The sequence below is a fragment of the Tamandua tetradactyla genome, chromosome 3, assembly GCF_023851605.1.
Source record: "Tamandua tetradactyla isolate mTamTet1 chromosome 3, mTamTet1.pri, whole genome shotgun sequence".
Taxonomy (NCBI): Eukaryota; Metazoa; Chordata; class Mammalia; order Pilosa; family Myrmecophagidae; genus Tamandua; species Tamandua tetradactyla.
Window position 1 is genome coordinate 209,816,725 of NC_135329.1, and position 27,639 is coordinate 209,844,363.

Genomic DNA, 27,639 nt, shown 5'->3' on the forward strand with positions numbered 1-27,639 from the left:
GTTTATAGAGAGTCAGATGAATGATTTCCCACAGCAGGGGTCTGTCTTCCTGTTTTGATACAGAAGAGTAGGACCAGAGGTGGAAAAAGACTGATTTATCCTTTAATGGTTGTCTTCATTTGCTAGAGTTGCTATGACAAATACTGCACAATAGGTTGGCTTAAGCAACAAGCATTTGTCTCTAAGCTAGATGTCCAAAATCAAGATTTCAGCCAACCAGGCTTCCTCCCGCGATCAGCATGTACTGGTGTTGGCAGTCCTCTGTCATGTGGTGGTCTCTCCTTCCTGAACCTACTGCTGTCTGACTGCATCCTCCCTTCCCCTCTATAAGGCATCCTCCCTTCCCCTCTATAAGGCCTCTAGTCACATGGATCAAGACTCACCTGTTATCTGCAAAGGTCCTATTTACAAATGCCTGGCTCCCTTGACTTAAGCATCACATTTTAAAGGTTTTTACATGTTGTAGCCTTACATTTTATTGGTGAATACTTTAAGTTCTGTAGATATACCACGTTTTATGAAACTACTCATTATCTGATGGACATTTTTTTTCCATTTATGGCTCTTATGCATAATGCGGCTATGAATATTAGAATAGAGTTTTTGTGTGAACATATATTTCTAATTCTCTTGGGCATGTATATAGGAATGTTTTTCAGTTTCCTAGGCTTCTCAAGGGAATTCCATGAAATAGCTTTGGCTTAAATAATGGGAATTCATTTGCTTATAGTTAGAGTCTGGGAAACAGTCCAAATGAAGGCATCATAAAGAGATGTTTTCTCAAAGATCAGCTGCCACAAGTCTTGGCACCTCTGCCATATGGCAAGGCACATGAATGTATCTGCTGGTCTCTCCCTTCCTTCCAGGTTCTGTTGATTGCATCTTCTTTCTCCCTTGCCTTTCTGTCCCTACCCATATTCATTCCATGTGTAAAGGACTCCAAGAATAAGATTAAGTTCCTACCCTGGTTCAGGTGAGTCACAACTTACCTGAAAACGTCCTATCAGAAGGTCCTACTTACAATGGGTTCACATGCATTGGATTAGATTTAAAAACATGTTTTTCTGGGGTATATGAACTTCAATCCACTACAAAGGAAAATTGCTGAACTGTATGATAACTACATGTTTATTTTTTGAGGGACTTCTGGACTATTTTCCAAAGAGGCTATACCATTTTATTTTATTGTCGTGAAATACACATAACATATGATTTACCATTTTAACCATTGTGAAGTGTACAATTCTATGGCATCGAGTGGCTTTCATAATATTGTGCTCCATCACCATGATCTGGTCCAGAACATTTTCATCACCCCAAATGCAAACCCCCTACCCTTTAGGCAGCACTCCCCATTCTCCCTCCACCCAGCCCATGGCAAGGGTCAATCTCTTTCTCTTACTATGGAATTGCCTATTCTGGGTATTTTATGTCAATGGAATCATACAGTATGTGGTCTTTGTGTCTAGCTTCTTTCAGCATTACGTTTTCATGGTTCATCCATGTCGTAGCATCTATCAGAACTTCCTTTTTATGGCTGAAGAATATTCCAATGTATGGAGAGACCACATATTGCTTTCCTCTGTCAGTGATGGACATTTGAAGTGTTTTCACCTTTTAACTATTGTGAATACTTCTGCTATGAACATTCATGTATACTAGTTTGTGTTTGAAGACCTGTTTTCAATTCTTTTGGTTATATACCCAGAAATAAAATTTCTTGGTCACGTGTAATTCAATGCTTAACTTACTGAAGAACTATTAAACTGTTTCCTACAGTGGCTGTAACAATTTACCCTGCCACCAGCAATGAATGAGGGTTCCAGTTTATCCAGGTTCACATTAATATTTGTTGTTTTTCATTAAAAAAAGTTTTTTTTATATAGCTCTCCTGGCTGGTGTGAAAAATCTTATTGTGGTTTGATTTGCATTTCCCTAATAACTAATGACATTGAGCATCTTTTCATGTACTCGTTGGTCATTGGTATATCTTCTTTGGAGAAAGGTTAATTGCGTTTGTTTTTTTTGTGTGTCGAGTTGTAAGAGTTCTTTATGTATCTGGATATTAAACCCTTATTAGATACATCATATATATTTTTCAACCATGTGTGGGTTTTCTTTTCACATTCTTGATGGTATCCTTTGAAGCATAAAAGCTTTAAATTTGATGAGTACAATTTGCGTCATTCTTTGTTTCTTGCTTCTGCTTTTGGTGTCATATCTAAAAAGACTTAGCCTAGTCTATGATCATAAAAATTTACACCCAGTTTTTCTTCTATGAGTTTTATACTTTTAACTCTTGTATTTGATCACTGATCCATCATCTTCAGGCTCATGAGACCTAGGCAGCATAGGCCCCAACCTTAAACTTTTCCCAGCCTTCCTAGTACAAACTTCTGTCTCATTGTTTCTGATTAAGTGAAATGCACATCTCTGAGCTAATGACTATGGCCAAGAGCATGAGATGTACCAAGTGTTTGAAGCCTAGGGCACATGTTCTGTCTGTGCGCTGTGCTACATATAGAGAGTCTGGGAGATGGGTGGTTGCTGGAGGTGGTGGGGGGTGGAGGGAGGGGAGGAAATGACTTGTTCAGCCTCAGAATTAATCTACAATTAAAGGTGTTTTCTCTTTAGATTTCAGATTTTTTCATTTCCAGATATCTTATTAATACATTATCTTAAAGTTTTATCTGTGTGTTTTGCTATGTTTCTTTTCAGAATATGATGGGCACAAATTCAGAATGTCTTCACGGCATTAAAGGATTATCTGGAAACCCTTAAAGCAATTGTTTAGGGCTTATGCCCTTTTTATATTTTAAGTCTCTGTCTTTTGTTCCCCTTAGGTATTTTTATTGTTGTTGTGATACATGTAGTTACTTTTTTTTTTAACCAAACACATAACGCAATAATTTTCCAAGACCTGAAAAGAATTTTATTAGGTATGTGTCTTTTTCCATTAATGTTTCATGGAGTATGGAAGCTTTCTATAGTAAACACTAATCTTTATTCTTTGGTAATTGTATTATATCTTCTCAATTTTTACTATTAAAAAATTAACTTTTTGGAGGTATTTCTTAAGGTTCTCCTGGAAAATGCAGGACATCAGGACAGAACCCATGGCCACTGACTCCCCTTGCAGTGATGCTGTTGCTCCTGTACACTTGCTTCTCTTTAAGCCACAAATTCCTAGACAATGGAAAAAATTATTATAAGAATATAAAAAATGTTTCTGTCCTCATCTTATACTGTCCTTCCTTTTCTTGATGATCTGCCCAAACAGCTTATTCCCTTTCTCATACCAGCTCTGCCCTGCTCGCCTGTCCTGTGGTGTCAAGAAATTGGATTGAGTTAGTGAATGAGGAAGAGAAAAGCAGAGCATTGAGCATCCCTTTTGAAAGTGTTCAACATTCTCACGATGGTCAAATGCCTCATGGGTAGAAAACAAAGGAGTCCCAGCATGTGTCATTCTGTGTATACAGCCAACTTCCTTCCAGGTTTATGTTTGCACAAAGGAGCCTCTTGTGCATTAGTCTTTGTCCATTCATGCCAAGGTGTTGTACATGAATTAAATGTAAAGTGGTTAGGTTTGGATTAAGCAGGATTTTCCACTCTGGTTTACTGTGGAAAGTAGCAACAGCTAACATTTGTGGAGTAGATCTATATGCAGGAACTGTTCTATGCACTATGCTTTAATTATCTCACAAATACCAGGTGGTGCCATGTTCCAGCTGTAGTCTTCTCATCAGCCCCTTTTGCTGATGATTATTGCTATAGCCTTAAAATCAGTAAACCCACTTAATCCTCAAACCAATACCTAATGCTTCCTGTACCCAGCACCTTACTAGTTGAATAAATGATGGCATTCAAAAGGATAGGCCTGGGCGAGCCAGGGTGGCTCAGCAGGCAGAGTTCACACCTGCCATGCCGGATCCTGGGTTCGATTCCCAGTGCCTGCCCATTTGAGAAAAAAAAAAAAGGATGGCCCCAGTTCCCAGTTTGTCTTTGGGTCTAAGATGTGTTTCCTGTAGACAGCATATAGAAGGATCCTGTTTTTTAATCCATTCTGCCAGTCTATGACTTTTGATTGGGGAGTTCAGTCCATTAACATTTAGTGTTATTACTGTTTGGGTAGTACTTTCCTCTACCATTTTGCCTTTTGTATTTTATATATCATATCTAATTTTCCTTCTTTCTACACTCTTCTCCACACCTCTCTCTTCCGTCTTTTCGTATCTGTCTCTAGTGTTCCCTTTAGTATTTCTTGCAGAGCTGGTCTCTTGGTCACAAATTCTCTCAGTGATTTTTTGTCTGAAAATGTTTTAATTTCTCCCTCATTTTTGAGGGACAATTTTGCTGGATATAGAATTCTTGGTTGGCAGTTTTTCTCTTTTAGTAATTTAAATATATCATCCCACTGTCTTCTTGCCTCCATGGTTTCTGCTGAGAAATCTACACATAGTCTTATTGGGTTTCCCTTGTATGTGATGGATTGCTTTTCTCTTGCTGCTTTCAAGATCCTCTCTTTCTCTTTGACCTCTGACATTCTAACTAGTAAGTGTCTTAGAGAATGTCTGTTTGGATCTATTCTCTTTGGGGTGCGCTGCACTTCTTGGATCTGTAATTTTAGGTCTTTCATAAGAGTTGGGAAATTTTCAGTGATAATTTCTTCCATTAGTTTTTCTCCTCCTTTTCCCTTCTCTTCTCCTTCAGGAACACCCACAACATGTATATTTGTGCGCTTCATATTATCATTCATTTCCCTGAGCCCCTGCTCATATTTTTCCATTCTTTTCCCTATAGTTTCTGTTTCTTTTTGGATTTCAGATGTTCCATCCTCCAGTTCACTAATTCTAACCTCTGTCTCTTGAAATCTACCATTGTAGGTTTCCATTGTTTTTCCATCTCTTCTACTGTATCTTTCATTCCCATAAGTTCTGTGATTTGTTTTTTCAGACTTTCCATTTCTTCTTTTTGTTCATTCCTTGCCTTCTTCATGTCTCCCTCAATTGACTGATTTGGTTTTTGAAGAGGTTTTCCATTTCTGTTCATATATTCAGCATTAGTTGTCTCACCTCCTGTATCTCATTTGAACTATTGGCTTGTTCCTTTGACTGGGCCATATCTTCAATTTTCCTGGTGTGATTTGTTATTTTTTGCTGGCATCTGGACATTTAATTACCTTAATTAGTTTATTCTTGAGATTGCTTTCACTTATTTTACCTAGGGTTCTCTTGCTAAATGAGTTTGTTGTCTATCTGTTCATTGACCTTCAGTTCAGCTTTTTCTGGGCCTCTAGCTTAAGTTTTGTTTAACAGAGCGTAATTTTTCAGTTCTTGTTTTCTTGTTTCTTGTCCTGCTTTTAATGTGCCTTTTCCATCCCCATCCTTAGGAGGGTCTACATAGGTATTACAGACTCCAGCCGGGTTTTCTTGGACTAGGCTGGCCTCCTTTTGGGGGGAAGGAATCACCTGCGTCAGTTTTCCCTGAGTGTGAGACCCAGCAGGTTGAAAGACTTTCCTGTGAAGTCTCTGGGCTCTGTTTTTCTTATCTTGCCCAGTATGTGGCACTTGTCTGTCTGTGGGTCCCACCAGCAAAAGATGTTGTGGCTCCTTTAACTCTGGAAGGCTCTCCCTCCTGGGGGCATGGTGGAGACAGAGGAAAGGTTGTAGGCTGGTTTTAATGGCTTCAAATTGCAAAGCCCTGGGGTCTGAATTCCTTGAGAGAGGGATTCCACCTGAGTTGTGTTTCACCCCTCCAGTGGGGAAGGTTCAGGTGGGAGACAGCCCTGAAAGCAGCCTGTTTCTGCATTTGGGGCAGTTGCAGCTGAATCCAGAGGCAGCCAAGCCTCCATAGAAACAGCCTCAGAGGGCTCTGTTTCGTCCACTTTCCTCTTTTTTGGTTAGCCCAATAGGCGACCTCCGCCTTGACCAGTTTCGCCTGAGCTGAGGGCCTATTTTTAGTAGTCAGAATTTGTTTATTAATGCCACTATTGGTGTTTGGTTGGACTCAGTCCCTGCTACTGTTAGAGACTCTTTCCTTTCCCTCCGGGAAGCCACCTGTGGGGGAGGGGCACTGGGTGCCGGCCGCCGTGGCTTGGGGAACTGCGCGCAGCTTGGGGAACTCACTGTTCCAGAGACTCACAGCCAGTCCAGCTGGTCCAGACTGGGGTACGCTGTGTGTTCAGTCACTGTTGTGGCTCTGGGAGCTGTTCTGTACTGTTTCTGGTTATTTAGTAGTTGCTCTGGAGGACGAACTAAAAATGCACACACATTACTAAGCCACCATATTGGCCCCTCAGTTCCCAGTTTGGATGATGCAAAAGGAACTTCAGGATCTTCTTCTGATGACCCAGTATATCAGTCTCCCATGGCTGCCTGTATCAAAGTACCATAAACTTAGTGATGTAAATAACAGATTTATTATCTTACATTTGTTGACGTCAGAATTCTGCAGTGGGTCTTACTGGGCTAAAATTAAGGTTTCAGCAAGATTGTGGTCTTTTCTTGAGGCTCTTGGGTGGGGATGGGATCTGTTTCCTTGCCTCTTCCAGCTTCTAATGGCTGCCCACATTCCCTGGCTAGTGGCCCCTTCCTCCATCTTCAAAGCTAGCAAAGGTTGATGGAATCTTTCTCATGCTGCATCACTCTGGCCCCAACTCTGCCTCCTGTTTCCCTTGTGATCACATTTGGCCCACCTGGATAATCCAGGACAATCTCCTCATCTCCAGGTCTGTTTATGAGTGAACTTTTTGCTCCTTAATTTGCCTGTGCCATGTAGCATAGCATATTCACAGGTTCCTGGGAGTAGGATGTGGACACCTTTAGGGGGACTATTATTCTGCCAACCACACAGTTGCCACTGTTCTGAGGATAGGGAAGCATGCCAGGCCACAGAGGATTTTGAATCATGAGGAGTTGGGAAACAGCACTAAAATTTAGATTTAAATGCCTTCTGATGTGTGTGTGTGTTTATGATAGATACCAAATGCAAGTCATCTTTATACTTGTACATTATCTTTATACTAATATTAGATGCAGAACAAATGGGCTAAAAAGTAAAAAATTGGGAAGCACTACTCTCCTACCCTACTTGTTCAAATCCACACTGTGGATGCAACCTTCTTTGTAATGTTTTGAATAAAGTTGAAACATGAGTCATTGATGTAGCAAGCATTTATTGAGCACCTACTGGGTGCAGGTACCTACCAGGAATTCATGATAGAAAGATAAATGAGACTAAATCCCATCAGTGAGTGACTAGCAGTGAGATGGAGGCACAATCTAGACATTGATACTGTCAGTTATAACAGTCTGTTATAACACAGAACATGGCTGTGGGAACAAGGGGGCAAATGATTCTGCTCATGGAGAAGGTATCGGGATACTCCACAGAATGTCGACCACTGAGCTGAACCTGGCGGGTTTACCAGGACTTTGTGAGGTGAAGAAAGGAGGCAGTAGTCATCGTCCAAGACAGAACCCTGTGAAGAGTGTGCAAAGGAAGAAAAAGACAGAGAACGAGCCATTGGGTGTTGGCAGAGAGTGAGGTTTGTAGTTAGCAGATGTAGGCCAGGGGTTTCAAACTCAGAAGCCAAATAATTTCAAAGATTTAAAAAAGGAGAGGAGGTGGGGACTGTGGAAAATTGAACACCTTACATCCTTACATCCTTCTTCTCATTCCTCCCCTGATGACATTGAATTTGAATTACTTTTAAAATACTGGGCTCTGCAGACAGCAGCCTCCTTGGTTGTGTATGCAGCTGCTGCTCATATGGGTTGCCCAAAGAGACCTTGGAAATAGGCCTTATTTGTTGATGGTCAACATCTGTGGATGGACCTTGTGTGTGTCCAATCTAGGACGCAGACAGTTATGCAAGGTGCCTTTGAAATGTCCCAGGGCACAGAAACCAGGGCCCACATCAGTCAAGTCACCATATGCATCTGCACCAATGTTCAACACAAGGAGCATGTGACTGGGGTACTAGGCAGGGCCAAGGTCAAGTTCCCTGGCCACCAGAATATCCACATCTCCAAGAGGTGGGGCTTTACCAAGTTCAGTGCTGATAAATTTGAAGACATGTTGGCTGAGAAAAAACTACCTCAATCTGGATGGTTGGGGGGTCAAATACATGCCCATCATGGCCCCCTAACAAGTTGTGGGTCCTGCACTCAGGTAGACCTTCCCAGCACTTCCCTCACTCAACTTACATCAACAATAAACTACTTCTGGCCATGTAAAAACAAAAAGAAACAAGCAAAAATCCCCGGGCTCTGTTCTCCAAAGTGAACCCATTCAGAGGGCATCCTTCTGCCCCAGAGCTGTGAAGGGGCTTCCTCTGAAGGAGCCAAGAAGCTGCACTGCAGGGTGCACTAAAGGTATGTGGGTGCCATTCTGCAGGCAGGGCCCAGCCACCTGGGAAGGGATGCCATCATTTGGTTGAAGGGTTACTTATTCCAGAGTCTCTTACTAATTTAGTGATTCACATTCATTTGTCAAGTATGTCTTGATTTTTACTTGATCTCTGTGCTTGGTGCTGAGGGTGTCCACATGTATAAGCTATAGTCTCTTCATCCAAGAACCTAGTGGGAAAACCAATATATACACAAACAACTGCAACACACTAGTTGTCAATTTCCAGTAAGAGGCATTTTGATGATTTCCCTTTTAGTTTTTTGACTATTTCAGTGTATAGTGCATGGGGAAGAATGAGGGGGCAGGGACAGCCTCAGAAAGATAGCCACTGTTTACAAAATTTATATACACAACTCAAAGTATCCCATGTAGGCGGTTTTCAAGTGTACCATTCAGTGGTATTAATTGCATTCAGAATGTTGTGCCCACATCACCACCATCTGTTACCCAAACTTTTCACTCCACATCCCTTAAGCTCTACGTCCCCATTCCCCTCATGCCCTGGCCCCTGCTAACCTGTAATCTACCAGGTGTATTTATGTATTTTCTAGTTCTAGGTAATTCATATAAGTGAGATTATACCATAATTGTCCTTTTGGGTCTGGGTTATTTCACTCGACATGATATCTTCAAGACTCATTCATGTTGTAGCTTGGATCAGAACTCTGTTCCTTTTTATGACTGAATAATATTCTTGGATGGCTAGACCATATTTAATTTGTCCATTCATCTGTTGAAGGACACTTGGATTGCTTCCACTTTTTCGCTATAGTGACTAATGCTGATATGAACATTGCTGTCCAGACATCTTTTGAACACCTGCTTTCAGTGCTTTGGGTTGTATACCAAGAAATGGGTTGCCAGGTCCTATGGTACTTCTCTGTTCAACTTTCTGAGAAACTGTCCATTTGATTTCACAATGGTTGCACCATTTCACAATCACACCTACAATATAAAAGGGTTCCAATTTGTCTGCATCCTCACAATGCTTGTTCTTTTCTTTACCTTTACATTAATCTCTATCCAATGAGTATGTTCCACAGTGGCTACACTATCTTATGTTTCAACCAGCAATGAATGTGTGCTCCTATTTCTTCACATCCTCTCCAACACTTATTATTTTCCATTTTTAAAATAGTTGCTACCTTTTTTTTTGCATGGGCAGACACCAGGAATCGAATCCAGGCATGGCAAAGGAGCGCTCTGCCACCGAGCCACCATGGCCTGCCTTTTTAATTTAATTTAATTTATTTATTTTTTTGCATGAGCAGGCAATGGAAATCCAACCTGGGTCCCTGGCATGGCAGGCGTGAACTCTGCCACTGAGCCACCATCACCTGCCCAGTACCCTTTTAATGAGTGTGAAATGCAAATTTTATTTGCATTTCCTGATGACCAATGAGGGTAAGCAGATTTTCATGGTACTTATTGTACATCTCCTTCAGAGAAATGTCTATTCAAATCCTTTCTCATTTTAAATTGGGTTATTTGTCATATTTGTCAACTAAAAGTCAACATACCTGCCCGTGCCATGGCCAGGAATTGACCTCCGACAAAGTCTGAACATGAAACACAACATGTCGTAAAGGTCCTGAGGGGGAATCCACACAGAGCCCAAGGCCAGGCTAGTGCCCACGCCCTGTATCTGTGGGGAGCCGACCTGGGTGTCGCGGGGTCACCCTGCACACGTAGGCCTCAGTGAACTGCGAATTTCTTCCCTGGGGTGGGACGGCCTCCTCCCCAAGTCCTTGTGTCATCCTCAAACCCTGAGCCCAGGAGGTGAACTCCAGATGGTCCCAATTTGAAAGCCCTTCAGCAGTGCCTTCCTGACTTTAGGAGGAATACAGGGAAGAAAATGAGCAGAGCAAGCAGCCCCTCCCCATTTAGAGAAGGCTGTCCTGGCAATGTCACACTTTTCCTCGGTGTTACCCATTGATGGGAGGAAGAGGGTTTTCTTTTTTTATTATTATTTTAGTTTTTAGGTAAAGGCTTAAATATTCTTTGTTGACCTGCCACTCTGACCCCATCCAGTGCAATAAATAAAAATAAATAAATGAATGGAACAACTAATTAAAAACAGACAAAGGAAAACAATTCTAGGCCAAATTCTTAAAACAAAACTTCTCTGGTTTGAGAATTTATTGATTGTTCAGATGTAGGGAACTGACCTTCAATTTCCAAATGGCTGGATAGTAAACTATTGTCATTTTCCTTATGAAATATGTGCTTGGATTTTTAAAAAGGTCCCAAGTTTTTCTAAACCCTAGATAATTTGCAAATCTCTGATTCCCAAAGCAAAAATTCAATGAAGTAATTAATAACTTACCAAAGCATCTAAAACATCAGAGTGGAAATTGAGATTAAACATTGCCAAGTATATCCAACACTTATTTCATTGCATTGGCACTTGTGCTACTATTTTAGATTATTATGATTCACTTAACATTCAACGTAACTCTCATAAGTGCACTGTTGGATGAAGTAAAAGAATAATTTATACTGGTATAGTGTCTTATTTTTATTGTTTCCAGTTTGACCAAGTAAAGTTCAATTACAGATCTTCTCATTTTGTTTCATATATTCCCTCATTTGAAGTATTCTTCTCCAGTTAAGTATTTTATTTTCTCATGAATAGACATGACATGTATCATAAAACATTGTTTGTATTTTGAGCTTTGTATTGTGACTCTGATCAACTTTTAAGGTTCAGAGTTTATTTAATTGGCTTTCTTAAATATTGTAATAGATTTTTAAGAGGCAGAGAGGAAAGCGTTCAAGATGGGTGAGATAGTGGCATGATCAGCAGAGTTTTCCAGTGGGAATGAGGCCTCATTGACCCCCTCAGAGCTCAGTTAGAACATGAGAGACAGCAGTTCACAGGAGAAGGGGAGGCAAGGAGATGAAACCAGTGCCCCACACCTGTTTGGGCACTTGGATGAAAGATAAGAGAGTGGACGAGCACGTGACCCTGAGAAGGCAACAGGGTCAGGGGAATTTATTGGAGTGAGCACAGAGGGTCATCCTATATGTAGATAGAGGGGCCTGCCGAGTGGGTGGAAGGTTTATTCTGTAATGATTCACTTAAGGAGGGTCTCTGCCTTCCAATCACACTCCATATTTCTCAGTGGCTCGGTAATAATTAGGTTAGAAACTCAAGTGGAGGCACAGGCTTGTGTGGAGTCAGCCACCGTGGATTCTGCAGAGATGGTGACTGGCCTCCAGCTTCCCCTGTGGCTGCTCCTGGGGCTGCTGCTTTTCTGGGCCTTGGGTGGGAAGGTGCTGGTAGTACCCTTTGAAGGCAGCCACTGGCTCAGCATGCGGAAGCTGGTGCAGGAGCTCAGCACTAGAGGCCACCAGGCCATCCTCCTCATGCCAGAAGTGAACATGCACATCAAAGGAGCTGACTTTTCCACCCTGAAAACCTGTGCCACTCCCCACACCCAGGAAGAACATGATCATTTCTTGGTGAAGCAGACTCAGGTGAATTTTCAACAAATACATTATCTGAAGGTGTTTTTTTTTTTTTGAAAAACTAAATTTTTATTACTACCAAAAAGTATTATGTAGACAAAGCTCATTCCCAGAGAATTTATTGGTTCTTATCATATATTAGAATACCAGTTTGGAAGCTTTTTTCAGAATGCTCTAAATTTTTTTCAAAGAGCTCATGTTGGTTCTACCATCTTGTTTCTTGGTAAAGGTGTGTCTGAAATAAAATCTGCCTTCTTGGCAAAGATAACTCTAACATGAAATATACAAAATGCTTTGGTGGTGTGCCTTCTGCGACCTTACCTGCACCCTTTGGTTCAACCTCTACTTGCCCCTCGCCAGTCAGCTCAGTGCTGATATGGCCTTTGCTTCTCTGCAAAATGTATTTTAGCACTAAATGTATGGCTCATATACTCCTCTCTGTGCATGTGCATTTACCTCACCTGAAGGATTAATCTAACCTCATTTCTTCCATTTCTGCATGGTCTCTCTTGTCTGATGCCTTTTATTTTGTAGCTAGTTATGGTTGTAGTGACTCCACTTTCTCCTACATGACAGTCCTTATTTGATCTTTTTTATTTATTTTTTTTAATTTTTTTTTATTAATTAACAGAAAAAAAGAAATTAACCCAACATTTAGAAATCATACCATTCTACATATGCATTCAGTAATTCTTAACATCATCACATAGATGCATGATCATCGTTTCTTAGTACATTTGCATCAGTTTAGAAGAACTAGCAACACAACAGAAAAAGATATAGAATGTTAATATAGAGAAAAAAATAAAAGTAATAATAATAGTAAAAACAAACAAACAAACAAAAACAAAACAAAACAAAAACCTATAGCTCAGATCCAGCTTCATTCAGTGTTTTAACATGATTACTTTACAATTAGGTATTATTGTGCTGTCCATTTTTGAGTTTTTTTATCTAGTCCTGTTGCACAGTCTGTATCCCTTCAGCTCCAATTACCCATTATCTTACCCTGTTTCTAACTCCTGCTGGACTCTGTTACCAATGACATATTCCAAGTTTATTCTCGAATGTCGGTTCACATCAGTGGGACCATACAGTATTTGTCTTTTAGTTTTGGTTAGACTCACTCAGCATATTGTTCTCTAGGTCCATCCATGTTATTATATGCTTCATAAGTTTATCCTGTCTTAAAGCTGCATAATATTCCTTCGTATGTATATACCACAGTTTGTTTAGCCACTCGTCTGTTGATGGACATTTTGGCTGTTTCCATCTCTTTGCAATTGTAAATAATGCTGCTATAAACATTGGTGTGCAAATGTCCATTTGTGTCTTTGCCCTTAAGTCCTTTGAGTAGATTCCCAGCAATGGTATTACTGGATCATATGGCAATTCTATATTCAGCTTTTTGAGGAACTACCAAACTGCCTTCCACAGTGGTTGCACCATTTGACATTCCCACCAGCAGTGGATAAGTGTGCCTCTTTCTCCGCATCCTCTCCAGCACTTGTCATTTTCTGTTTTGTTGATAATGGCCATTCTGGTGGGTGTGAGATGATATCTCATTGTGGTTTTGATTTGCATTTCTCTAATGGCCAGGGACATTGAGCATCTCTTCATGTGCCTTTGGCCATTTGTATTTCCTCTTCTGATAGGTGTCTGTTCAAGTCTTTTTCCCATTTTGTAATTGGATTGGCTGTCTTTTTGTTGTTGAGTTGAACAATCTCTTTATAAATTCTGGATACTAGACCTTTATCTGATATGTCATTTCCAAATATTGTCTCCCATTGTGTAGGCTGTCTTTCTACTTTCTTGATGAAGTTCTTTGATGCACAAAAGTGTTTAATTTTGAGGAGTTCTCATTTATTTATTTCCTTCTTCAGTGCTCTTGCTTTAGGTTTAAGGTCCATAAAACCGCCTCCAACTGTAAGATTCATAAGATATCTCCCTACATTTTCCTCTAACTGTTTTATGGTCTTAGACCTAATGTTTAGATCTTTGTTCCATTTTGAGTTAACTTTTGTATAGGGTGTGAGATATGGGTCTTCTTTCATTCTTTTGCATATGGATATCCAGTTCTCTAGGCTCCATTTATTGAAGAGACTGTTCTGTCCCAGGTGAGTTGGCTTGACTGCCTTATCAAAGATCAAATGTCCATAGATGAGAGGGTCTATATCTGAGCACTCTATTCGATTCCATTGGTCGATATATCTATCTTTATGCCAATACCATGCTGTTTTGACCACTGTGGCTTCATAATATGCCTTAAAGTCAGGCAGCGTGAGAACTCCAGCTTCATTCTTTTTCCTCAAGATGTTTTTAGCAATTCGGGGCACCCTGCCCTTCCAGATAAATTTGCTTATTGGTTTTTCTATTTCTGAAAAATAAGTTGTTGGGATTTTGATTGGTATTGCATTGAATCTGTAAATCAATTTAGATAGGATTGACATCTTAACTATATTTAGTCTTCCAATCCATGAACACGGTATGCCCTTCCATCTATTTAGTTCTTCTGTGATTTCTTTTAACAGTTTTTTGCAGTTTTCTTTATATATGTTTTTTGTCTCTTTAGTTAAATTTATTCCTAGGTATTTCATTCTTTTAGTTGCAATTGTAAATGGGATTTGTTTCTTGATTTCCCCATCAGCTTGTTCATTACTAGTGTTTAGAAATGCTACAGATTTTTGAATGTTGATCTTGTAACCTGCTACTTTGCTGTACTCATTCATTAGCTCTAGTAGTTTTATTGTGGATTTTTCCCGGTTTTCGACGTATAGTATCATATCGTCTGCAAACAGTGATAGTTTTACTTCTTCCTTTCCAATTTTGATGCCTTGTATTTCTTTTTCTTGTCTAATTGCTCTGGCTAGAACCTCCAACACAATGTTGAATAATAGTGGTGATAGTGGACGTCCTTGTCTTGTTCCTGATCTTAGGGGGAAAGTTTTCAATTTTTCCCCATTGAGGATGATATTAGCTGTGGGTTTTTCATATATTCCCTCTATCATTTTAAGGAAGTTCCCTTGTATTCCTATCTTTTGAAGTGTTTTCAACAGGAAAGGATGTTGAATCTTGTCAAATGCCTTCTCTGCATCAATTGAGATGATCATGTGATTTTTCTGCTTTGATTTGTTGATATGGTGTATTACATTAATTGATTTTCTTATGTTGAACCATCCTTGCATACCTGGGATGAATCCTACCTGGTCATGATGTATAATTCTTTTAATGTGTTGTTGGATACGATTTGCTAGAATTTTATTGAGGATTTTTGCATCTATATTCATTAGAGAGATTGGCCTGTAGTTTTCTTTTTTTGTAATATCTTTGCCTGGTTTTGGTATGAGGGTGATGTTGGCTTCATAGAATGAATTAGGTAGTTTTCCCTGCACTTCGATTTTTTTGAAGACTTTGAGGAGAGTTGGTACTAATTCTTTCTGGAATGTTTGATAGAATTCACATGTGAAGCCGTCTGGTCCTGGACTTTTCTTTTTAGGAAGTTTTTGAATGACTAATTCAATTTCTTTACTTGTGATTGGTTTGTTGAGGTCATCTATGTCTTCTTGAGTCAAAGTTGGTTGTTCATGTCTTTCCAGGAACCCGTCCATTTCCTCTAAATTGTTGTATTTATTAGCATAAAGTTGTTCATAGTATCCTGTTATTACCTCCTTTATTTCTGTGAGGTCAGTAGTTATGTCTCCTCTTCCATTTCTGATCTTATTTATTTGCATCCTCGCTCTTCTTCTTTTTGTCGATCTTGCTAAGGGCCCATCAATCTTATTGATTTTCTCATAGAACCAACTTCTGGTCTTATTGATTTTCTCTATTGTTTTCAATTCATTTATTTCTGCTCTAATCTTTGTTATTTCTTTCCTTTTGTTTGCTTTGGGAGTAGTTTGCTGTTCTTTCTCCAGTTCTTCCAAGTGGACATTTAATTCCTGCATTTTTGCCTTTTCTTCTTTTCTGATATAGGCATTTAGGGCAATAAATTTCCCTCTTAGCACTGCCTTTGCTGTGCCCCATAAGTTTTGATATGTTGTGTTTTCATTTTCATTCACCTCGAGGTATTTGCTAATTTCTCTTGCAATTTCTTCTTTGACCCACTCGTTGTTTAAGAGTGTGTTGATGAGCCTCCATGTATTTGTGAATTTTCTGGCACTCAGCCTATTATTGATTTCCAACTTCATTCCTTTATGATCCGAGAAAGTGTTGTGTATGATTTCAATCTTTTTAAATTTGTTAAGACTTGCTTTGTGACCCAGCATATGGTCTATCTTTGAGAATGATCCATGAGCACTTGAGAAAAAGGTGTATCCTGCTGTTGTGGGATGTAATGTCCTATAAATGTCTGTTAAGTCTAGCTCATTTATAGTAATACTCAGATTCTCTATTTCTTTATTGATCCTCTGTCTAGATGTTCTGTCCATTGATGACAGTGGTGAATTGAAGTCTCCAACTATTATGGTATATGTTTCTATTTTCCTTTTCAGTGTTTGCAGTGTATTCCTCACGTATTTTGGGGCATTCTGGTTCGGTGCGTAAATATTTATGATTATTATGTCTTCTTGTTTAATTGTTCCTTTTATTAGTATATAGTGTCCTTCTTTTTCTCTTTTAACTGTTTTACATTTGAAGTCTAATTTGTTGGATATTAGTATAGCCACTCCTGCTCTTTTCTGGTTGTTATTTGCATGAAATATCTTTTCCCAACTTTTCACTTTCAACCTATGTTTATCTTTGGGTCTAAGATGTGTTTCCTGTAGACAGCGTATAGAAGGATCCTGTTTTTTAATCCATTCTGCCAATCTATATCTTTTGATTGGGGAATTCAGCCCATTAACTTTAGTGTTATTACTGTTTGGATAATATTTTCCTCTAACATTTTGCCTTTTGTATTATATATATCATATCTGATTTTCCTTCTTTCTACACTCTTCTCCATACCTCTCTCTTTTGTCTTTTCGTATCTGACTCTAGTGCTCCCGTTAGTATTTCTTGCAGAGCTGGTCTCTTGGTCACAAATTCTCTCAGTGACTTTTTGTCTGAGAATGTTTTAATTTCTCCCTCATTTTTGAAGGACAATTTTGCTGGATATAGGAGTCTTGGTTGGCAGTTTTTCTCTTTTAGTAATTTAAATATATCCTCCCACTGTCTTCTAGCTTCCATGGTTTCTGCTGAGAAATCTACACATAGTCTTATTGGGTTTCCCTTGTATGTGATGGATTGTTTTTCTCTTGCTGCTTTCAAGATCCTATCTTTCTCTATGACCTCTGACATTCTAACTAGTAAGTGTCTTGGAGAACACCTATTTAGGTCTAATCTCTTTGGGGTGCGCTGCACTTCTTGGATCTGTAATTTTAGATCTTTCATAAGAGTTGGAAAATTTTCAGTGATAATTTCTTCCATTAGTTTTTCTCCTCCTTTTCCCTTCTCTTCTCCTTCTGGGACACCCACAACACGTATATTTGTGTGGTTCATATTGTCCTTGAGTTCCCTGATACCCTGTTCAAATTTTTCCATTCTTTTCCCATTAGTTTCTGTTTCTTTTTGGAATTCAGATGTTCCATCCTCCAAATCACTTATTCGATCGTCTGTCTCTTTAAATCTATCATTGTAGGTATCCATTGTTTTTTCCATCTTTTCTACTTTATCCTTCAATTCCAAAAGTTCTGTGATTTGTTTTTTCAGTTTTTCTATTTCTTCTTTTTGTTAAGCCCATATCTTCTTCATGTCCTCCCTCAATTTATCAGTTTCATTTTTGAAGAGGTTTTCCATTTCTGTTCATATATTCAGCATTAGTTGTCTCAGCTCCTGTATCTCATTTGAACTATTGGTTTGTTCCTTTGACTGGGCCATATTTTCAATCTTCGGAGCGTGGACCGTTATCTTCTGCTGGCGTCTGGGCATTTAGTCAGATTTCCCTGGGTGTTGGACCCAACAGTTTGGAAGATTTTTCTGTGAAATCTCTGGGTTTTGTTTTTCTTATCCTTCCCAGTAGGTGGCGCTCGTGGCAAACGTTTGTCTCACGTGTTTGGAAGGGATCCCCCCAGTCACCATTCTCCATGGCTGGGGATTTCTGATACAATTCTCTCAGTTGTTCCGGGGGGCCGCATGTGGTGGGGTCGCCAGCTGCCGCAGCTTGAGGGGACCCTGTGGCTCCTTTATTAATGCCCCTATTGGTGTTTGGTTGGACCCAGTCCCTGCCACTGTCGGAAATTCCCTCCTCTCCCTGGAGGGGTGCCGGTCGCCGGTCGCCGCGTCCCGGGGAAATCACCACCGGACCAGGAAGCTGCCCACGGGGGAGGGGTGTCGGTCACCGGCCGCCACGGCCTGGGGAACTCGCCACTGGACCAGGAAGTTGCCCGTGATGGAGGGACGTCGGTCGCCGGCCGCTGCGGCCTGGGGACCTCGCCACCAGACCAGGAAGCCACCCGTAGGGGAGGCCACTGCGGCTTGGGTAGCCCTCTGATCCGAGACTCGTAGCTGGTCCAGGAAGCCGCCTGCAAAAGAGGGGCGCTGGCCGCTGCGGCTTGGGAAACTTGCCTCTCCGAGACTCTCAGCCAACCCGGGAAGGAGGAAGGGAGGAGCTCCGGCCGCCAGCTGCCGCGGCTCGGGGGAGCACACGCCGCTCGGGGATCTCACCGCAGCCGAGTCTCGCAGTTAGTCTAGCCAGTCCAGACTGGGGTATGTTGTGTGTCCATTCCCTGCCGTGGCCCCGGGAGCTGTTCTACACTGTTTCTGTTCACCTAGTAGTTGCTCTGGAGGAGGAACTAAGACGCGCGTACCTTACTAAGCCACCATCTTGGCCTGAAGGTGTTTTTTAAAAGTATAGAAATGTTGAAAAATATAACTATTTTCTTTCAAAAGTCTTGTACAGGGTTACTGCATGACAGTGACCTGATCAGGTCCCTGAATGCCAGCTCATATGATGTGGTTCTAACTGACCCCATTTACCTCTGTGGGTCCTTGCTGGTTGAGTACCTCTCTGTTCCTGCTGTGCATTTTTTGTATTTCATTTCATGTGACTTGGATTTTGAGGGTACGCAGTGCCCAAACCCTTCCTCGTATATTCCTAAGTTATTAATGATTAATTTAGATCACATGACGTTCCTGCAGTGGGTCAAGAACATGCTCTACTCTTTGACCCTGAAATATATTTTCCATGTTTCTTACTCTCCCTATGCAAGCTTTGCCTCTGAGTCCTGCAGAGACAGATGTCCCCGGTGGATATTTTCGTATACGGATCTGTGTGGCTCTTCAGAGGACACTTTGTGATGGACTATCCCAGGCCCATTATGCCCAACATGGTCTTCATTGGGGGCATAAACTGTGCTCACAGAAATCACTGCCTCAGGTCTGTATGGGTGCCTTCACCCAATCAGGGTTCCCAATGGAACCCATTTTTTTTAAAACTTACTTTCAAGTGTTTCCTCATCTGCCAATTCTTTCTAAAGATGTCTGTCTCTCTTGCTAACATCTCTCTAGTAGTGTGGTTAAGTTAGCATGGTCACTGAAAGAAAGAGTTCATGGGTGGGAGTCCGTAATATGATGAAAGCAACTGCATGGCTCAGACAAGATCTTCCACTGGTAGAGGTGCTGTGTTTGTTGTTGTGCAGTTTTCTTCTGCTTTGTAGGAGCAGAAAAGCTGATCCCTCTGTTGAACTGAACTTTGTCAGATTTTTGCTTGTAGTGTTCAGTAGAAGGATAAAGCAGCCAGAAAATTGCATTTGTTGACAGGATAGGTATTAGAGGTCTTGTCTTAGAAGAGATGGAGATGTGATTACAGATGATCCAATCAGTCAATCCAGGTAGAAGTTTCAAAAAGGTCAAATAAATTAACTGGAAGTGAGACAGTGCCAGAAAGGGAAGACTGGGGTTCTCCATAGGAGAAAAATAATGAATTCCAACATTTCTGAATTTTTCTGACAAGATGGTCTCTGACCTGGAATTGGTCACTGGAGTAGAGTGTGGGGATATTCCAGATTTGGGAATGCATCATGGCAGTTGCATATCAAAAGATGTCTTCTACTTGGAACACTGAAACCATGAAAGGATGGTAGTAGGGGTCATTGAGATCAAATCTAAACCTAAGAACCCACGAAGGTGGAGTCAGGATGAAGAGATATGAGTGTAATTGGCAAAGGGTTTGTTAGGACGGCTGACTCATCTCACCCCACCCTAAATTTCCATGGTGGACACTATTGTTTTACCAATAATTTCTGAGGAATCTTACATTAACACTCAGTATTTGGGTTTGTTTGCTTGAATTTTCAGGGTCTGGCTTTTTTTTCTTCATTCAGGGAAATCAGCCCATTTATGTCGTATTCACCTAATTTATATAACTCTTCTGATCTTTTATAGTTGATGTGTTTTTATTCTGTACTTTTTTTAAATGAATGTATTCTTATAAAGTACCTCTAGTCTCCATTCTTCTTTTTGATCCTATCAGAAGGTATTTATTCTTACTTGATTTTCCCCCGTTATTAATGTGTTCTTAAAATTATAAATATAAATTCATCTACTGGATTGTAAAACTGCTAAAAATTTGGAAGGTATTTAAAATGAATTGTTGCTATTTTCTTTTAGTTTGTGATTATGTTCTCTGGAGTTAACTGCATTGGTTCAAATCTTCAGTTTCCTTTTTCTCACTGGATGAGCTTGCTCATAATCAGTCCCCAATAACAAATCACTCGATGAATACTATATCACCATTATTATTACTACAATCTAAATATTGCCCAGGTGGACAAGGTGTGTCATCTGGAGACTGGCTGTCAGCCCCACTTGACCTTAAGGGTCCATGATCCTTGTGGTCCAGCATCTACCTTGACTGTCTCCACAACTCAATCCCAGCAGTAGTTTTCTTGTTTATTTTGTCATTTGTAGTTCTTATAGACTTGCAATTTTGGGTTAATCTCTCTAAATACAATGGGTATTTATGAAAAAAGCCCACCTGTATTTCTGTCCATTTTTAGACATGTTGATGCCAATTTATTTACTGCATAAAAGATCATTAACTTGTGATCTTCATCATGTACTATTCATGATATGTTCAATATTATGATTTTTGCCCAATTAAGTTGTTTTTTAATTTTGAGATGTTATCTACTTATTTGGCTTAGTTTACTCTTAGATTTGACTACTTTAATTTGCTTTTATAATTTTTCTGTAAGATGAAAGATCAAAGTCTAAGTCTTTTATATGTTTGCTCCTATCTTTCTTCCTTAATCTAAAGGCTTAAGAGATACTGAATTATTTTATTGGTCTTCTCAAAGAAACAGCTTTTTGATTTGCTTATTCCTTCTGTACTTTTAAATTCTATTTTGTTAATTATAACTTATTTTTAAAATTAATTATCTCATCCTTGTATTGAAGCATTATATTGTTGACGGCTATAAATGAAACTTTTTCTATTGGTCTTAGGTTTTATCTCCCTTTAATTGTTCTTAAGAGAATTTTAATTTCAGTTTTTGATTTCAGCTTTAATTTAGTAGCTAAATAGGAGGCTTTTTTTGTATGGGTATGCACTGGGATTCGAACCCAGGTCTCTGGCATGGCAGGCACGAGCCACCGTGGCCCCCCCGAGGTTTTTTCTTAATTTACATATAGTTAAGGCTTTTGGCCTTTCCCATACATTTTTTCAAATTATTTTGTATAATAATTTGATTTTTTATGAGTGTGAAGCCATTGCTTTTGACAATTTCTTAATAAATCTTCTTGTGGTCTAGTACAGAAATATTCTAGGAAATACAGTGCAAGCCACATATGTAATTTAAAATGATCTAGTAGGCACATTTTAAAAATAGTAATAAAATATAAAAATTAATTTTAACAATATATTTTATTATCATATTTTTAATATATTTATTTATAATAGAAAATATCCGTTCAGCATGTATTTATTATAAAATCATTAACAAGATATTTTCCAGTCTCTTTTTGCATACTAAGACCTCAAAATATAGTATATATTTTACACTTGTAGCCTATCTCATATGGACTAAGCGCACCTCAAGTGCCCAATAGTGATATGTAGTGGGCGGGCTATGGTGGCTCAGCAGGTAAGAGTACTTGCCTGCCATGCCCAAGGACCCGGGTTCAATTCCCAGTGCCTGCCCATATTAAAAAAAAAAAATAGTGATATGTAGTGGCTAGTATATTGGACACCATAAGATCAATATTTGTCAATGTTCCAGGATACCTCTAAAAATGTTTGTTTTTGTAAGGGTCTCTATATAGCTAGTATTGACTTGTTGATTACACAAATCAATTTTTGTATTTCAAAAACACATATTAAAATATCCCCTTCTAATTGAATTTTGGTCAGGTTTTAGAGTTTTAATAATTTTTGACATATATTATAATACATTTTGACATATATATATATATCTTAGTTTGCTGAAACTGCCAGAATGCAACATATCAGAGATGGATTGGCTTTTTTTTTTCTCTTTTTTGGTACAATACCATTAGCTAATCTACAGACATTTTTTCTTTTTTTAACTTTTGATTTGTATAATATAATATAATATAATATAATATAATATAATATAATATAATATAATATAATATAAATATAATATATATATATATATATATATACAAAGCAAAGGAAGAGAAAAGCAATAGTTTTCAAAGCACTCTTCAATGAGTAGTTAGAGGACAGATTCCAGAGTTTGTCATGGGCTACTGTATGATCCTCTCTGATTTTTTCCTTTTAGCTGCTCCACAATATAGGAAGCTAGAAGGAATAAATATTTTTCTACGTCACAGTCGACCATTTTTTTTCTTTTTTGTGAAAAATAACATATATAAAAAAGCAATATATTTCAAAGCACATCACTAGAGTTAGTTGTAGAACATATTTCAGAGTTTGGCATTGGTTACAATTCCACAATTTTAGGTTTTTACTTCTAGCTGCTCTAAGACACTAGAGACTAAAAGATATATCAATTTTTTAAAATTAATTTTTAAAAAAATACCAAAAAACACCAAACAAATGCAAACATTCTTAACTTTTTGATCATTCCGTTCTACATATATAATCAGTAATTCACAATATCATCACATAGTTGCATATTCATCATCATGATCATTTCTTGGAACATTTGCATCTATTCAGAAAAAGAAATAAAAAGACAATAGAAAAAAATTCATACATACCATACCCCCCACCCCTCCCGCTCACCGATCACCAGCATTTCAATCTAAATTTATTTTCACATTTATTCCTCCTATTATTCATCTTTATTCTATATGTTTTACTTGTCTGTTGATAAGGTAGATAAAAGGAGCATCAGACACAAGGTTTTCACAATCACACAGTCACATTGTGAAAGCTATATCATTATACAATCATCTTCAAGAAACATGGCTACTGGAATACAGCTCTACATTTTCAGGCAGTTCCCTCCAGCCTCTCCACTACATCTTGACTAACAAGGTAATAACTATTTAATGAGTAAAAATAACCTCCAGGCTAACCTCTCAACTCTGTTTGGAATCTCTCAGCCATTGACACTGTATTTTGTTTCATTTCACTTTTTGCCCTTTTGGTCGAGAAAATTTTCTCAATCCCTTGATGCTGAGTCTCAGCTCATTCTAGGATTTCTGTCCCACTTTGCCACGAAGGTCCACACCCCTGGGAGTCATGTCCCATGTAGACAGGGGGAGGGTGGTGAGTTTGCTTGTTGTGTTGGCTGGAGAGAGAGGCCACATCTGAGCAACAAAAGAGGGTCTCTTGGGGGTGACCCTTAGGCCTAATTTTAAGTAGACTTGATCTGTCGTTTGTGGGGCTAAGTTTCATATGAACAAACCCCAAGACTGGGGGCTCAGCCTATAGCTTTGGTTGTCCACACTACTTGTGAGAATATCAAGAATCCAACTTGGGGAAGTTGAATTTTTCCCCTTTCTCACCATTCCCCGAAGGGGACTTTGCAAATACTTTTTTATTCACTGTTCAAATCACTCTGGACAAACCAACAAAATCTCATGTCCTACTCAAGGTTCCACGTACTTATGTTGTTCAATTAAGCTATCTACATAAGTTATTGGGAAATGCACTAGTCAAAATATAAATTTTGTACCAAATGAACATTTTTTTGCTTTAGTCTCACACATAAGGTAAAATTTTAAAATATTAATTACCATCTATTTTCAGCACCCTGCTGAATTAGGTATTCTCACACCTAAACATGTATTTTCTAAAGTTTTCTTCTGTATCCTGTACTATACCATATACTTCCCTTTCACCTCCAAATCTTCAGGATGTTTCTTTTGTACTGCAGAATATTTCACAACCCTTCAGTATCATTTCTTTTTTTAAGGTTACATAATCTCCATCCCACCTCTTTGGTACTACTAGATTCCAATTTCAGGGTTTTCTTGAATGGTTACATCAAATACTTGATTCATTTCCAGATTGTAGGCAAATGAAAAAGACCCACTGGTGTAGGTTAATCACCCCCCAAAATATTTGCATCCTACTCCCCGGAATCTGTAAAATGCTACCTTATGACAAACGGGACTTTGCAGATGTGGCTAAGGATCTTGAAATGGGGTGATTATCTTGGGTTATTTGGGTGTCCCCAAAAGTAATCTAAAGTGTCCTTATAAGAGGCAGAGGGAGATTTCATCAGAGAAGGCGGCAATGTGTAGACTGAAGCAAGATGCTATGCCTCTCCAGGAAGGGGCATGAGCCAAGGAACACAACTTTAGAAGTTGGAAAATGCAAGCGAGTGTGGCCCTACAATTGCCTTGATCTCAAACCAGTGAAATTAACTTCAGACTTCTGGCCTCCAGAAGTTTAAAAGAATAAACGTGTGCTGCTGTAAAGCACCAAGTTTGTGGTAGTTTGTTACAGCAGCTTTAGGAAACTAATACAGCACTTTGCCAGGTTTATCTTTTTAAAAAAGCTTTGGCTTAACATTAAACAGTCAATTTTTATTATTTCACCAGTATTCATGTGCAACTAAAAATAATCATCTTAAACCAGAAGTATTATCACTAACATACTCTCATTTCTCAGTATAATGTACAAAAAGTTGAAGTAAAGCCAGCCACCTTGTCAATGTTAACTTCACAGCAGACAAACTACCTGGCTTACAGTTCAAACAGAATGAAAAGGCAAGGTATAGGCTGCTGTGAACATTTTGTCCTAGGAAATAATCATGGGCTCCTTGGGATTAAGTTTAATAAGTAGCAAAGAGCCTACAGATATTTAGAACAGTGTTAAAGACAAACAGAGGCCCTATTTATGAAGTCCCAACAATAACAAACAGTTTGCAAGAACTGTTTATAAATTCTTACATACACCTGTTCTGAAAGTAGAGATAATTTTCAATTTTCAAAAAAAAAAAAAAAAGTCCTGTTATTCTTCAAAATGTGTCTGAGGCAAATGTGACCTGGAACTACTTGGTGTCGATGCGCAGCTCTTTGCCATTTATTATTAGGGATTTTAATTCCCCGTCTTCTTCCACTTCCACCTTCTCTTGGCCATTCTCAATGACCCTCTTAGTAATGATTTTTTTGCCATTAACTATTTCGGTGGAAGTCGACATGGATTTGAAGTTGCCGGTCCCACCGCAACTACAGGACATGGAGAAGGAAGAAAGGCCCCCATTTCCCAGGGAACCAAAGGAAGAAAATCCTGTATCAAAAGAAGAAAATCCACCCCCAAAAGCTGGAAATTCAGTGAAGGTGGAGAAAAGGGATGGGGACCCTCTACTTCTGCTTCCCCGGCAACTCCTCTGACCACCAAAAATGTTCTCTACCGGGTCTCCGAAGAAGTCAAATGAAAATGGGTCCCTGCCACCAAAAAACTCCCTGAAGACATCAGCGGGGTCGCGGAAGGCGAAGACGTATTCGAAGGGGTCCTCGAAGGGCCCGCTGCAGCCGCCACCATTGGCTCCTGCTTCACCGTATCGGTTGTAAACGTCCCGTTTCTTGGCGTCTGACAACACTTCGTACGCCTCAGCCACCTGTTTGAATTTCTTCTCCGCTTCCTCCTTGTTCTCAGGATTTTTGTCGGGGTGCCACTTGAGCGCCAGCTTGCGGTACGCCTTCTTGATGGCCAAGGCCGAGGCCTGCCGGGGCACACCCAGCACCTCGTAGTAGTCCAGCATGCTGGACGGCGGGGTCACAGGCCGGGGGCGGGGGCCCAGCGGGGCCTCCCCGGCTCTTGCGGGCCTGAAGCCACGACGATCACCTGCTGCTTGCAGCCCCGGGGTCTCGGGCCAGACTGCGCCCCGCGTCTTGGCTTCCCCGGCTGGGGCGCCCCTTGTGACGCAGCCCCGTCTCATTGGTGGGGCGCCCCTTATCACGCAGTCCCGTCTCATTGGTGGCGCACCCGTCGTGACGCAACACCGTCTCATTGGTCAGGGCCAACTTCGGTTCCGCATCCCAGAATGCAGTGCTCCCAGGGCTGGTCTACGGGCTGCTCTACGACGCCCACCCGCCCCGCCCACCCCAAGCGGCCCCGCCCGCCCCGGCCCCAAGCGGAGCTGTGGTTTCGGGAAACAGCAGGTAAAGGATCGATGAGGGGTAGTGGGCGCCGTGACTCCCGCTGGCTTCGAAAATGTTTTTGGTTTTGTTGTTTAAAGTTGATTTTGCATCAGGCTTTTCCCAGCGGCCTGGGGTTGGGGGAGGGTGGTGGGAGTGTTTAAGCCGACCCTGGGTTCGAGGAAAGGAAGTTATATCATCTGGGACGCAGTTCTGAAACGTTTTGGCCTCAGGCCCTGTTTGCTTATGTTATGTGTGTTATAGCTTACAATACTTAGAATATAAAAGTTCATTAATCAACTTAGTAATAAGACCATTATATGCTAAGCTAAATCATGTTTTTGTGGGGAAATTACTATATTTTTCAATCAGAACAGTTTAATAAGAAGAGTGGCAATTTTTTTTTGTACGTTTTTTCCAAAAACCTCTTTAGTAATGGACTTCGTGGCCGAGTTAGATTCTCATACCTGCTTTTGCATTCAGTCTGTTGCTATATTCCATATAGCCTCAGGAAAACTTCCCGGTACACTTATGAGAGAATGAGAGGGAAAAAATTCACATAACGTTATTATTATGAAAATAGTTTTGACTTTACAAAATTCCCCTGAAAAATTCTTGGAAACTCTAGGGTTCCCTGGGCCGTACCCCAGGTCGAGCATATCAAATCTTTAGAATCTATGACCATATTTTTAGTGCCGGCGCTAAACTTGGGTTATACATTTGGTGAATGTGGGAATTGACAGTGGATTTTAAGTGTTAGTTCTAGGTTCCAGGGCAGAAGTGCAATTGGATTGCTTAGCAGTGGTCCTTGGTAATTGTAGAGAGTGTGGATCTCCTGCTCTTCAGACCAGTAGGCAGCATTCCTGCTTCATGGGCAGAGTCGTGGTCCCAAAACATCCAGGTAGACAGCAGCCTCCAAAAGGTCTGAGGCTTTGCAGGATGCAGAAAGGTCATAACATCATCACAGTGGTGACCCTGTGTGTTTACCGTCTCTTTGCCCTGTGTAATCTATGCATGAACTCTTCTGACATTCAGACCCTGGAAGAATTGCCCTGTGAATTTCAGAATTGCAGATAAGGGCATGACAAACAGCAAAAGCATTGCAACATCTTTTTGCTCACCCTAGAATGTAGGTCCTAGGGAATAGAGGGGAGAGCACGCTTCAGGGTTTGTGTGCGTGTGCGTGTGTGTGCCCATAGCTTTAAAGGTAGCAGTTTGTATATGAACAGAGATGGATTCTTAAAGAAAAAAGAGATA

At 40.0% G+C, this 27,639-nt stretch overlaps 2 protein-coding genes and 2 pseudogenes across 5 annotated transcripts in view; 3 read left to right on the top strand and 1 right to left on the bottom strand.

Annotated features, from left to right (window-relative positions):
* The window catches only part of LOC143678240 (UDP-glucuronosyltransferase 1A5-like), a 69,212-nt gene that overhangs the window by 10,678 nt on the left and 30,895 nt on the right, over positions 1 to 27,639 (top strand). The window contains exon 1 of one of the 4 annotated variants that reach the window (XM_077155471.1): positions 26,344 to 26,406. The exons of 2 other annotated variants lie outside the window; for them this stretch is intronic. The gene's annotated coding sequence lies outside the window, so the exon portion shown is untranslated. Of the gene's footprint in view, positions 1 to 26,343; positions 26,407 to 27,639 lie in introns of those variants that run through there. One more of the 4 variants, XM_077155472.1, reaches the window with a different exon arrangement.
* Positions 7,685 to 7,802, top strand: LOC143678567 (small nucleolar RNA SNORA70; annotated as a pseudogene).
* LOC143678245 (UDP-glucuronosyltransferase 1A3-like) lies at positions 9,701 to 20,973 on the top strand (annotated as a pseudogene).
* LOC143678242 (dnaJ homolog subfamily B member 3-like) lies at positions 23,152 to 26,270 on the bottom strand. The gene has a single exon (XM_077155473.1). It carries the CDS (start codon positions 26,253 to 26,255, stop codon positions 25,293 to 25,295), a length of 963 nt encoding a protein of 320 aa, XP_077011588.1. The 5' UTR covers positions 26,256 to 26,270; the 3' UTR covers positions 23,152 to 25,292.